At 44.7% G+C, this 13,716-nt stretch overlaps 1 protein-coding gene across 4 annotated transcripts in view; it reads right to left on the bottom strand.

The window, feature by feature from the left end:
- Positions 1-13,716, bottom strand: part of hipk2 (homeodomain interacting protein kinase 2) — a 253,549-nt gene that overhangs the window by 225,623 nt on the left and 14,210 nt on the right. For 3 of the 4 annotated variants that reach the window (XM_073058964.1, XM_073058960.1, XM_073058963.1), the window contains exon 2: positions 11,215-11,319. The exons of the other annotated variant lie outside the window; for it this stretch is intronic. In XM_073058964.1, coding sequence (XP_072915065.1) covers positions 11,215-11,319 — 105 coding nt within the window. The remainder of the gene's footprint in view (positions 1-11,214; positions 11,320-13,716) is intronic. 4 annotated transcript variants of the gene reach the window in all.

The raw sequence follows: 13,716 nt of genomic DNA, 5'->3' as shown, positions 1-13,716 counted from the left end.
TGGGTTTTAAGCAATTGTCTCAGTGTTTCTTAATGGCTGTGAAAGTATCTTCATCAGATAGCGGATCCTAACTCCAACAGTGTGAGTGAAAATATTCCCCTTCAGATTCTCTCTTAACCTTCTCTCATCTATACCTATGTCCTCTTGTTTTAGATACACCCCCACCGAACAATGCGAAAAAGATTCTTACTATCTATCTTAGCAATCTCTCTCATAATTTTTGATAATTCTACCATTTTGCCCCTCTGCCTCCACCGCTCCAAGGAAAACAAGCTGGCTATCCAATCTTCCCTTGTAAATGAAACAATCCAAACCCTGTCTGAAGTAACAGCCAAGCTGCTGGAGGAACTCTGAGTCGAGCAGCACCCATGGGAGGACAGGATTACGGTATTTTGGGTTAAAACCGTGCATCGGGGCTAGTGTCTCCAATCATAGTCCAAGATGTGCTCAGAAGGGGCAGGGAAATCAAACAGGGATGCCAAGGAAGGAATGTGCTGGTGCCACCATGGGACTTGCTGCAAAGTGACCAGGGTGGACAGCAGATGGGAAAAGCCTGGATTCACTGAAGGAATTCACCCTCATGTCACAAGGATCATTGGTAGCCAGAACTGGCAGGGTGAAATTGACCTCTGTACACACAGTGGGATGGGGCATCACAGAGTGCCATGGGTAGACGCTTGCCAATCCAGAGAAAGGAAAGGGGAGGGGTCAGACAGTTGGGATGACGTGTAGCATGTGCACACACAGCAAGCTCCCATATGCAGCGGTGATTCAACAGTATTCACTGTTCTGCTGAATTACTGGAAAGGTCGTGGTCAGAGACCAATGAGAATAACACGCTGTTCCACTGAAGGTTAGCTTTATTTGTCAAACGTACATCGAAGCATCCAGTGAAAAGCGTCATTCTGAGTCAACAGCCAACACCGTCTGAACATGCAGTGGGGTCAGTTTGCAAGTGTTGCCAAACCTCTCGTGCCACCAGTTACAAACCCTCATCGTACATCTATGCAGGAGTATGGGGTACAAATTCCTTACAGACCGTGGCAGGAATTGAACCCAGATCACTGGCACTGTAAACCATTTTGGTACAGTGCCACCCTGTTTGAGCAGTGCCACGATACTTTATGACTACCTGGTACTGATCACCCGTTGAAGGATCCCCTCCGTAGTGAACGGAAAGGGGCTCAGTGTTAGGCGGCTTCTCAAGCCAGGCTGAGGACAACTCAGCTCCTGCTCCCGTTCTTTTGCCAAAACTCACAGCTCAGCTCTGACTGCTGCGTGACTAATATTCATTTCACAGTCAGCACATAATCACCTCTTGGACGTGCTTCTTTTGCACATTCATGGTGTGTCACACACGGATGAGAAAGTCGGTGAATGCTGGGGGACAAGTGAACAAGACTGTTGAGATAAACAGGACTTTAACACCTTCCTCTGGGCAATCCATTGCATTTAATCTTTTCAACATGGCAATCTCATAAAGGCAGCTGCAGTAGAAAGTATTAACTTGACTAGTTAATCTTTAATCTCCCAGTAAATATTTACCAAGCAGCCCAGAGCTGGTGAGCAGGTTAATGTCGAAACATAAAATGGGCAATTTTAGCAGGTGGCCTGTTGTTTCTAGTGCACAAAACATTTTTGAAGCGCAGCTTGAACAATAAATTCTCAGGAGCATTTCCCAAACACAGTACCAAGTCACACAAGGGAACCTTCAGCAGAGGAGAGGGTAGAGCTGAAGAAATCAAGTCTAAGGACTGGGCTTTTATTGGGGGTGGTGGAGAGATGGTGAGAATGAGAGAACAGGGCACACTTCAGGTGGGTCTGTGGAGCAGCAGGGACACACAGCAGGCCAGAACAGAGGAGCTTGGAAATACCAGTGAGCTCCATAGACGTTGGAAGATGGAGGGAGGACATGGAGGGATTTGAAACTTGAAGGGAGAAATTTAAGTGCAAGGCACAGCCAGCCTGGAAGGTCACGTGGATTGGCAAGGACACGTATGGTGGTTGAGAAAGAGCTGGCTCACCATGGGAAGGAAGGGTTGCGAGATCCTGGGTAGGTCAGCTTACCGAGCGGTGTGGAAGCTGGGAGCCTCGTGGAGGAGCGAAGGGTCCTGGGGACCACATCCACTGATCCCTCAAAGTTGCTGTACAGGTTGATAGAGTCGGGGACAAGGTGAATGGTGTGCTGGCCTTCATTAGTCGCGAGATTGAGCTTGAGAACCGCAAGGTAATGTTGCAGCTCCATTTAAAAAAACTGGTTGGACTGTATCTGCAATATTAGTTCTGGTCCCCTCAATATAGGAAGGATGCGGAAACTTTAGAAAAGGCTGCAGAGGAGATTTATTAACACGCTTCCTGGATTAGAGAGCATACCTTCTGATGCTAGGTTGTGTGAACTCGGGCCTTTCTCTGAAGATGAGAGATGATACAAGGCATAGACCGAGGGATAGCCAGACAGAGGGCAGAAATGGCTAATACAAAGGGACATTATTTTAAGGTGACTGGAGTAAAGTACAGGTGGGACATCAGGGGCAAGTTTATTTTTCCACACAGAGTGGTGGGTGTGTGGAATGCCCTGCCAGGGGTGGTGGTAGAGGCAGATACATTAGGGGTATTGATTAAACACTTTGGTAGGCACGTGGAGAATAGAAAAATAGCGAGAAGAGTTAGATTGATCTTAAGAGTAGGATCAAAGGTCATTACAACAGTGAGCTGAGCAGCCAGCACTATGGTGTCATCTTCCATGTTGAAATCACAACCTGCCTTCAGACCTCAGTCAATTCAACCAAAATGGCAGCAAGTCTGAGGAAACAGCACTGAAACTCTCCGGGCAATGGCTGATGGAGCAATTCTCTAGAAACTGGGGGGGAGCCTGCTTGCCCCAAACATTTTTAACCGTGGTGCAGGAAGAAAGGGGATGCCAGCCAGGCCCAGGGATGGAGGTCCAACTGCATACAGAAGGGTCAAGACTGCGAAGCTTCTCAGGGGAAAGCAGAGCTGAGCTGCTCTTCAGATGCCAGTACTGCCGGTAATAAGCTTCTTATTGAACAACAACTATTTGCTCTTCAGTCCTGTGCTGTTGCCCAGCAGCAATAATTTTAATTTGCATTTCCATTTGCTCAGCTTTTTAAACCTGCGCTACATCTGACCCACATACACAATCTGCCTCAGACCCGGCAGGCCTTTCAACAGAGCCAACGACGGGACGGCAGCGGAGTGCTCGGAGATTAATTGTAAAGCCTAAACGCTCTATCCTATTGCAGTCTTGTCGAATGAGTTCCTTATCTTTGTATCCACATTCAAAGAAATATCCTTCGGGGCTGACACTTATCCATGTTCTAAGCAGCTTTACACGATCGCCAAGAGCTGTGCCCAACTGTTGGCCACAGAAGATGACTCAGCACAGGAGGGAAGCTTTGTTTGTTTGAGCTTCCTTTGTATTATCACCTAAATACCTTCACTTTCCTGTTCTCTTCCCCTGAACTCTGCAGTGCCTCCTCTTCAGATGTCTTAACCTTTTCTGTTTCAGAGTTACTCTGGCATTGGTTTCCAGCAGACTTGCCGGCAGTGCGTTCCAGATCATAACAAACCATTGCACTAAAGAATTTCCCATCCGTATCCTGTGCCTACTGATTCCCTCTTGCCCTTGAAAAACACTTTTCCTTGTTTATTCTAATATAAGCTCAGACCACTGTAACACGTTTGTCTTTAAAGCTGCCCGCTCCCTTCCCACCTGTTTCTGAGAGATGGGTGTGTAGTCAAAACTGCCCAGTTCCACGTCATTCAAATGTGTATTTTTCCCTCCAATTAAGTGGATGTGAACCAGATCCAAATCTGCTGCAATGACAACAATGGGCATCAAAACAGAAAATGCTCAGGAGGTCTATCAGCATCTGTGGTCTGAGAAATAGTTCTTATTCGACATCTTTCCATCAGGGCTGATGAAAGAGAAGCAGAGATCCATTTGCGATTATGGGGGGAACGTATGAGCAGTTTTGAGCCCCAAATCTAAGAAAGGGAGTGCTGGCAATGCAGAAGGTCCAATGGATGTTCAGCGGAATGATGCCGCGAATACAGGGTTAACGTCTGACGAAGACTGTTTGATGACTCTGGGCCTAAACTCACTGGAATTTGGGAGGATGAGGGGGAACTCATTGAAACCTATTGAAGACTGAAAGGCCTAGACAGAGTGGATGTGGAGAGGATGTTTCCTATAATGGGGGAGTCCAGGTCCAAAAGGGCACAGCCTCAGAATAGAATGAAGTTCCTTTACAGCAGAGACAAGGAGGAATTCCTTTAGCCAGAGGATAGTGAATCTGTGGAATTCTTTGCAACAGACGACCATGGAGGCCAAATTATTGGGTACATTTAAAGTGGGGGTTAATAGGATCTTGATTAGTTAGGTCATCAAAGGTTACAGGGAGAAGGGAGGAGAATGGGGTACAGAGAGAAAGTAAATCAGTCACGATCAAATGACGGAGCAGACTAGCTGGGTTCAACGACCTAATTATGTCTTATGGAATTCCAGAATCTTGGTTCTTGGTGTATGAGAGCACAGCCATCAAGTAGTGGGGCAACTTAATTGATAGAAACTGAAAGCGGTCGGAATCGCAGCACAGAGATCGTGGATCATGTAAGACTGGAGGAGGTGACAAAATTGAAGAGGGCAAAACCACAGAAGAGTGATAATGCAAGGGAAAAAAAATCAGCAATGCCCCGAGTTAAGGAAGATCAATGAATGCCCTTTAATAAGCAGACTCACGCTGGCAATGTAGGCCCATGATTGGCTGGGGCAGCTAACAAAGAGTAAAAGGGCTGGAGAAATGAAAGAAAGGTTGTGTGCTACTTCATCAACTTAAACAAGTGAAAATACATGTTGCTGCAGGGTATGAAGGCCTGCAGTGGGAGTCAAATGAAAAATACCTGAAATAGGTTGTTTGCTTGGCTGAAGCTATCTGACTACCTCCCACTTTCAAGCTCATCCAACCCTGAAGTCCTTACCCTCCCACAGCAAGTTGAAGTCGACAAGATCTTTCTTTCCACCTGCCAGCCCCACAGATGAATGATTACAGATTGTGAAAACAGGCAATTTTCCCACAGGAAAGTGCCTAAACAAACTGAAAGCAACATACAATTTTATTTATTGCATCCATGGATTTATTTTTTTGTCCTTAATTTGCTCAGAGTAGTGCCCAGAAGATTAATCTTTTAACTCTTAGAGTTCCAGGTCAGGCCTGGATGGTTGGCAATCCCGAAGTGAGGCAGATCCCAATCCCAATCCACAGGTGTGGTCTAACTGGCACAACTTACAAATGGGAAAGTGACCAAAAGGGAATTACAGCTTTTCGGTCATGGAAGTGATACGTACGGGGCAAACTGGGAGAATGGGAACAGGGCAGGACAGCATCATGCACTGACCACTGGGTAAATGTGTGGGACTGGCAGCCAGCCAGCCTGACAGACACACTGCAAAACCAGCTAGCTCATTATACAGAATTATACACTACAAAACCAGGCCATTCCACTTAACGCTGCTTGTGCTCCAGCACCGTCTCCAGCTTTATTTCATCAATTAGTAGGCTTGCTGCATACTACCCTGCCCTACTCCATTATTCACCAACTATCCTAATCTTCTTGCCTCACTTTCCTCCATTCTCCTGATCGATGAAGAAAACCACCAGTCTGCCATGAATATTCTCGGTGACCAGGCTGCCACCGCGCTCGATGCAGGATTCCAAACGTTGAATTGCAGCTGAAAATTTTCTTCTCATCTGTTTTGAGTGGCAACTCATTTTAAAATAGTGATGCTTGGTTCTCAGTATCGCAACCAGGAGAAACATCATGCCTGCATCCTGCCTGTCAATCTCTATAAGAGCCTTTAAGTTTCGACTCGATCCCCTCTCATCCTTCTAAACTCTAGAGAGTACAGACTCAATCTGCTTAAATCCTCCAGACAAGACAAACCCTCCAACCCAGAAATCAATTCAATGAACCTTTGCTAAACCTCGGCAAGCAGACCAGTCATGTACACGTTATTCCAGATGTGATCTCACTAGGGCCCTTGGTAATAACTGGAGCAAGACTTCTCACATTTCCACTTAAATCTCGCAATAAAATACTTATTCTTTGTGTTTCTGGTCTGGCAACCTTTAAATGTATACTACTTTTGAAATCTCATTCTGTTTGTAGTACCCTGCTCGTACTCTAAACTCTCTGGGTAATTAAACCCCTTGCTGGATTTATAGGTGACAATTCTATTTTCACTCCTTCGATAGGCTTTGAAGATCCCTCAAGTAGAAATCACACACCTCGCCTAAGTATTAATGCCCCCCATCAGATCAATGTTCCAACAAAGTTCAAAGTTTAACAAAGTACATATATGTCACCATATACTACCCTGAGATTCATTTTCTTGCAGGCATTCACAGTAAATAGAAGGAAAAACAACAGAGTCAATGAAAAACCACACACAAGATGGACAAACAGCCAATGCACAGAAGGCAACAAACTGTGCAAAAACTAAAACGTCATAATAATAGTAATAATAATAATAGGTAATAAATATCAAGAACATGAGAAGAAGAGTGCTTGAAAGTGAGCCCATAGGTTGTGGGAACAATTCAGCGCCGGGGTAAGTGAAGTTATCCCCTCTGGTTCAAGTGCCCGATGGTTGAGAAGTAATAACTGCTCCCGGTAGTGTGAGTCCTGCACCTTCTTTCTGATGTCAGTGACAAGGAGAGAGCATGGTCTGGTTGGGAGGAGGTCTTTGATGATGGATGCTGCTTTCCTGCAACAGCACTCCATGTAGATGTGCTCAATGGTGGGGTGGGCTCCACCCGTGATGGACTGAGATACATGCACTGCTTTGTTGCAAGCTTTTCTGTTCAAGGGCATTGGTGTTTCTATACCAGAATGTGATGCAACCTGTCTCCATCACGCATCCATAGAAGTTTGTCAAAGTTTTAGATGACATCCCCAATCTTTGCAAACTTCTAAGAAAGTAAAGAACACTGCTTACTCTAGGAGTTCACGTGAGTACCGGATTTCATTGCACCCTGATATATATGACAATACACTAATTTAAATTTTAACACAAGGAAATCCAGAGCAACAGATACAAAATTCTGGAGATCAGCACATCAGGTAGCATCTATGAGAGGAATAAACAAATGAAATTTTGGACCAAGATCCTTCATCAGGACTGGAAAGGAAGGGAGAAGCCAGAATAAGAACGTGGAGGGAGTGGAATGAGTACAAGCAGGTGATAGTTGAGCTCAGATGAGGGAGAAGCTGGGTGGGTAGGTTGGACAGGGGAGATGGAGTGAAAAGCTAGGAGGTGATAGGTGGAAAAGGTAAAGGGTTGAAGGAGGAGGAATCTGATAGGAGGACGGTGGACCATAGGAGTAGGGGAATGAGGAGGGGCATCAGGAGGTGGTGATGGCCAAGTGAGTAGAAGGGAAGGAGTAAGAGGGGAAATGAAAAAGGCAGAAGAGGGAGGGGGTGAAATTACCAAAAGTTAGAGAGGTCAATTTTCGTGTCATCAGGTTGGAGGCTACCCAGACGGAATGAAGGGTTGCTCCCCCAACCTGAGCGTGACCTCATCGTGCAGTAGAGGCAGCCATGGACAGACATGTCAAAATGGGAATAGGAAGTGGAATTAAAGTGGGTGGCTGCCAGGAAATCCCCCAGTTATGGCAGATGGAATGAAGGTGTTTGATAAAGTGCTCCCCCAAGCTACCTTGGATCTCACCAACATAGAGGAGGTCGCACCGGGAGCACCAGATACAGTAGATGATCCCGACAGTCTCACAGGTGAAGTCACGTCACCTGGAAGGGCTGTTTGGGGCCCTGAACTGTAATGAAGGTGAAAGGGCAGGGGTAAGTGCCTCACCCACCTTGCCCCTTGTACAACTTCTACAGACTCCATTTGTTAATGAGAAAGACCTTGCAGCCTACGACTCCGAGGATGGCTGACCACTCACTGCAAAGGGAAAAAAACCGAACGATCGAACGGCGGAGCAGACTCGACGGGCCGAATGGCCCGTGTCTTGTGGGACAGGCAGCCAATGTTTGCCTCCCCCGCAGAAGAGGCTTTATGTACGCGCAAGCCCACTGGTAGCCACTTCAAAACAGAAATGCGAGGCAGACTTCTGCAGCAGAAGGGCCTGCTGATAATCAGCTGTTACAAGAAACAACTCATTCCCTTGCTCCTCAAAATAAAGTGGATACCTATTCACAGGACTGGCGTACATGGAACATTCAGATGCACAGACGTACTCTAAACTTCAAAACTATCATGCTTTTTTTCCTACCCCCCCCCCCATCCTTTTCTTCCTTTTTGGAAGGAAATGAGGTACATTGTACCCTCTGTTACTGCTCTCTGAAAGTTGGTATCCAATCTGCGCCTACCGACTGCCCAAGGTCAAATGGGAACATGAAATCCTTCTTTGTTTCAGCTGAAGTCTACACACATGCAATGCCAGCAGGTTCTGCTTTCAGCTCCCCCCCCCCCCCCCCCTCCCCACCCCCAAACTCATGGAGGGCAGGCAGCTCCAGCAAGACTGCTATTTTTTGCCCATCTGTATGGAGCCCGGAAGTGTTTAGTCGAAATGCTGTCATCAGTTTAGTTGAAGGTGCCCCACAACGTCTCATGATGTTGATCTGTCTGTTCTAGATTTAAAAAATAGCAACTCGCTGCTGGGATACAACGCTCCTCAACAAAGAGGCTCCTACAGCTATTCCTTCAAATCAAATTACTCCAAATTACTGAATAAAACAGTCTCCTCGGCTTAAACAAGTTACTGCAGTGTAACTAAGGAACCAAGGTTCCAGTCAGGACCAGCTGACACTGACATTAAATTGACTGCACAGGACATCACAGCCTCCCAGTCCAGGCGACCGCCAGCACAGTCCCCGGTCAGCAACGGTCACGGCAGCATAATTAACGGCAAATTACTACAACAACAACTTGCAGGAGACACGGCGCCTGGCAAATCCATCCTGTCAGCCTATCAAATACTCGTATCTACGGGCTGTGCACAAGTTGGGTGCTTGTAAGCTGTACAGTACCTGTGTACAAGTGTAACTTCTTTCTTTCATATAACTTGGTGAACAACTAAAGGTAAATGAACTGACCGTGGGCATCATCCATCCCAAGGACTGAGAACCCAGACTGCGACCAGGGTTAGGACAATTCTGACGGCTGCAATTACTTGCAGTATTTCCCATCTATTGTTAGGTTGGTAGCTCTATTACATAAAGTTTGCTCCAGCTGATGCACTGAGGCAAGAGTCAGGAAGACAACTCTAGCCAATAACATTATCAGTACTGCTGCCGAGTTTTGCCCTCCTGCAAGGCACTTCTGGTGCTGAGCTCCTTCATGATTTGCCAACCCTCCAAACCACACAGATACCAGCACTTCATACATCTGCACTCGGCAGTGACCTTCCCAAAGTCTGTCCACCATGGGACAACTCTTAATGAACGAGAACTGGTCAAGAATATAGCAGGCCTCCCCTTCTTCTATTTGGGACACAATGCCACTTAATTTGGAAAGAAGACTGTTACGGAACAGTTTGCAACTAGCGTCAGTCGAGTGTAATTGTGCGGCCATTAGAAACGACGCGTTGCTTAGACAAACAGCTTTTAAATACTGCTAGTTGCGTGTGTTTGTGTTCAAAAAGCAGTGATTTATGACACTAACATTTGGCAAGAAATAAGTAGCAAGACAATTCAGAACTGTTTTATTCATTGTGGTTTCAAGCATTCAGGCTAAGAGATGCCAGAAACGGCCGGGAGTGAAAATAAAACAAGTTCACAACTTTAACAAGTTAGGAACTACGAATTTGAAGGAACCAGCAATCATCTTGAAGGTTATACTGAAGATGAAGATTTGGAGGATGCAATTGTTGAAAGCATTGGACGAAGGCAATACATTACCTGCACTAGATGTCCGCACTAATTTTGTTCATTTACAGTCAAAAGATCGCAGCAGCCTACACTGGATGAATTCCGAATAACTATTAGGAACTAATACACAGTTTTATACTGCTGTCGTAGCTTTTGTAGTGTTCTAATTTATACTGTATTTCTTTTAAATACATAATAGGTTGAGTGAACTTGGCCTTTTTTCCTTGGACCGACGGAGGATGAGAAGTGACCTGATAGAGGTGGACAAGATGATGAGAGGCATTGATCATGTGGATATCCAGAGGTTTTTTCCCCAGTGTTGAAATGGCTAACACAAGAGGGCAGTTTTAAGGTGCTTGAAAGTAGGTACAGAGGAGATGTCAGGGGTAAGAATTTATTTATTTATTTTAATAAACGCAGAGAGTGGTGAGTGCGTGGAATGGGCTGCCGGTGACAGTGGTGGAGGTGGATACGATAGGGTCTTTTAAGAGACTTCTGGACCCGTACATGTAGCTTAGAAAAACAGAGGGCTATGTGTAACCCTAGGTAATTTCTAAAGTAAATACACGTTCAGCACAGCACTATGGACCAAAGGGCCTGTAGTATGCTGTAGATTTTCTATGTTTCTATAATGTGCTACTCAATTAAACAGTAGTTTGATTTTTTTTAAATATACCTTTTTAACTATTTCTATGAAACTTCAACAAATTGGGTCAGCAGCTTAATTGGTCCTGATGTGTCCAATTAAACAGAATCCACAGTAAACTTCATTCAAAATAAAAGACATTTTGAAGAATAAACTGAAATCTCTTTGATTCTTAAATCCATAGTCAATGTATAACAGCGTTCTATTACATTTCATAAAAGCAACAGAACGGTTGCCACTCATGTGCCCCCGCCCCTCCCACCGGGGTGGTATCATTACAGCAATAATTGAGGGGCTTTCTCGCACAGCCCCGTCCCTTCCTGTCCGATAGTGGAAGCAGCCCCATACTGTGATCCTCCCTCACCGGCCCTCGAAGTGGCTGCACCAAGTTTCAGTGCACTGCTCAGCTCATACTCCTGCGGCCTTTATTGTGCCAAACGCAGCATGCCCTGAAAGGCTTCCTACACTCAGGCACAATAACTGCAACTGTCTCTCCCTTCACACCTTGTCTTGTGTCGCTTTTAATTAGCATTCCATCTACAGCCCTCCATGGAAGATCCCTCGCTGCCAGTGGAAATGGCAACTAGCAGGAAATTAACAGGATTCAACAAACCAGATGCAAAGAGGAACAAACAACATTGAGCAGGCAGAAATCTCACCATAAGGGGCAGCTGAAATGAGCAGAAAATTCTTCACTCTAAGGGAGGCAATCTTTTGGCATTTCCTGCTCTGGAAGGCTTGCGGAGGATCAGTCAGTAAGTTAGCTGAAAAATTAGATCAATAGATACAAACATACTGCAGGAAGAAGGAATTGAGAATATTAGCCATGACTGACGACAGAGAAAAATCCAGGAGTATTTTGGCCTATACCTGTCTGTATTCCTCATTTAATTATCTTCTCAGATCTCGAGCCAGGTTTAGCTTGTACATTAGTACTGTCAGTCCCAAGTCTGAAAGTTGTTGGTCCCGGTATGTGCCCAAGATTTGACAACACGACCCAAGCAATTATTAGAGAAATACTGTGGTATAATTCTCTTTCAGATGAATCATTAAAACCCTGGGGTGGAATTAAAGGTTCCCACTGCAAGTATGAAAGATCTCAGGTCACGGTATACTCCGAAGAACGTTCATTAGTCACTTTGCTTGTTGCTACATTCAGTAAAGCCAAGCTGTGCGCAAATTGCCTGCTACAATGCAAGAGTGACCACACTTTCAAAGCAATTCAATGGCTGATTAGAATTTACCAACCTTTTCACTTATAACAATCGTTAAATAAACACTGGTCATTTCTTTCATTTCCACAGGCAGAGGCATCAATTATAACTAAGGATCTGTGGGTGTGTTAATATTTACAGAGGGGCCTGCAAACATAATATATTGACAGATAGCAGGGTCAAGGGATATGGGAAGAGGGCAGGAACTGGGTACTGATTGTGTATGATCAGCCATGATCACAGTGAATGGTGGTGCTGGCTAGAAGGGCCGAATGGCTTATTCCTGCACCTATCGTCTATTGTCTATTGACAGAGAAGCCTTGAAGACTTTTCTAACCTGTGAATGGGGACACACACCTTAGGTCCCACAGCAGCTGGTTCAGGAACAGTTATTGCCCTACAACCATCAGGCTCCTAAACTGGCCTGAGGTAAGTTCACTCACCTCAACTCCAAACTGATTCTACAACCTGCAGACTCACTTCAAGGACTTTACAACACATGCTCTCAGTATTTTTTATTTGCAAAATTTGTCTTCTTTTGTACATTAGTTGTTTGCCGATCTTTCTGGACAGTTTTTGGTAAAAATCTTTTTTTTGTGTGAAGTCTACCAAAAAAATGAACCTCAAAGTTGTATATGGTAATATACTTTGATAACAAAATTTAGTCTGACTTTGACCCCTCAGGGAACAGCTTGGAAAAACAACCATCAAAATATCTTGACGGCTGTGGCTAATTCTGATCATTGCTGAGATTAACCCATTTACTGATCGGGTAAAAGGTTTATTTTATTATCTGTCAGCTTGAACATTGATTCGATTATATTTATTTGTTGACTGTGAACGCCTGCAAGAAAACTAACCTCAGGGTTGTATGTGGTGAATTTACTTCGAACTTTGAAACAACCCAAAGTTATTTCTGTAACAATTAGGCACACACTGCATTTTAGCAATACATCTCCTTTTTACAACAAGGACAACCCTTTGGAAAAGAGAGAAGGAGGGATTTCTTTAGCCAGAGGATGGCAGATCTGTGGAATTCACAGTCACAGGCAGCTGCAGAGGCCAATTCATTTGGCCTACTTCAGGCAAAGGTTGATAGTTCCTAGATTAATAAAAGTGTCAAAGGTCATGGGGAGAAGGTAGGAGAATAGAGTTGAGGGGGAAAATATTTCAGCCATGATTGAATAACGGAGCAGACTCAATGAGCCGACTGATCAATCCTGTTCTTATGCTTTATGGTTTAACACCACTAAGTAAATATTTAGTAATTCTCCCCGAGAGAGCTTTGGCGAGTGTAGAAGTGTATATTACATTGAAATACAACTGTAACTGGGAACAAAATGGTAAATCCCATTAAAGTACATATAAATCAGATGTTAAAACACTGGAGGTCTTTTGTCCCATCAGGTCCTTACTGGATCTCAAGTATTATCATAAAGTCTCATTCCTGGTATTGTCTCCAAAACCCAGCAAATCATTCCCTCTCGCATCGCCTCTGAAAACTGACACAGTTTGAGTCCAAAACCCTTTAGGCAGTGATCTCTGGATTATTACAGCACTCTGCATCATAAAAAAACAAGATGTTATTCTTTCTCAGTCCCCAGAAGCATTGACAACACAGAAGAGCCATAAGACATGGGATCAGGATCATCGAGTCCCTCTCAACCCTACTCTCCTGCTTTATCTGCAACCCTTGACACCCTTGCTAATCAACAGCCTATCAACCTCTGCTTTAAACACACATAATGACTTGGCCTCCACAACCACCTATTGCAATTAATTCCACAGATTCACCACCCTCTGGCTAAAGAAACTCCTCCTCATCTCTGTTCTGAAGGGACATCCTTCTATTCTGAGGTTGTCTCCTCTGGTTCTAGACTCTCCCACTATAGGAAACATCCTCTCAGCATTCACTCTATCTAGGCTTTTAAATATTGGGTAGGTTTC

Source organism: Hemitrygon akajei, chromosome 10 (genome assembly GCF_048418815.1).
Source record: "Hemitrygon akajei chromosome 10, sHemAka1.3, whole genome shotgun sequence".
In the NCBI taxonomy this organism is placed as follows: Eukaryota; Metazoa; Chordata; class Chondrichthyes; order Myliobatiformes; family Dasyatidae; genus Hemitrygon; species Hemitrygon akajei.
This window is presented reverse-complemented; position numbering and strand designations above follow the sequence as displayed.